This window comes from Plasmodium gaboni (assembly GCF_001602025.1).
Source record: "Plasmodium gaboni strain SY75 chromosome Unknown, whole genome shotgun sequence".
NCBI lineage: Eukaryota > Apicomplexa > Aconoidasida > Haemosporida > Plasmodiidae > Plasmodium > Plasmodium gaboni.
Genome location: NW_017385578.1, coordinates 1 through 344, shown reverse-complemented (window position 1 = coordinate 344; position 344 = coordinate 1). Strand labels below are relative to the sequence as shown.

The window sequence follows — 344 nt, the reverse complement described above, 5'->3', positions numbered from 1 at the left end:
CAAAAAAACCTTGGGATTGTGGTGACGGACCGAAATCTGTAGTTTCTGGAAATGGTGAGTGCATGCCTCCAAGAAGACAAACTTTATGCATTAATTATTTAAAAGAATTGAGTGATAATAAAACGGAAGATGATTTGAAAACAGCATTGTTGAAATCTGTTTCATTAGAAACACATTGGTTATGGGATAAATACAAAAAAGATAACAATAATAAAAACGGTAGAAGCCTAGATGATGAATTAAAACAAGATGGAAAAATTCCTGAAGATTTTAAAAGACAAATGTTTTATACTTATAGTGATTTTAGAGATTTGGTATTAGGAACAGATATATATAAAACAACT

The 344-nt window shown here is 29.7% G+C and overlaps 1 protein-coding gene across 1 annotated transcript; it reads left to right on the top strand.

Moving 5' to 3' along the window:
• Positions 1-344, top strand: PGSY75_0042700 (putative EMP1-like protein; the record flags this gene model as incomplete). Its single annotated transcript, XM_018783543.1, has 1 exon — positions 1-344. A coding segment is annotated over one exon (344 nt), but the record flags the coding sequence as incomplete, so codon positions are not given.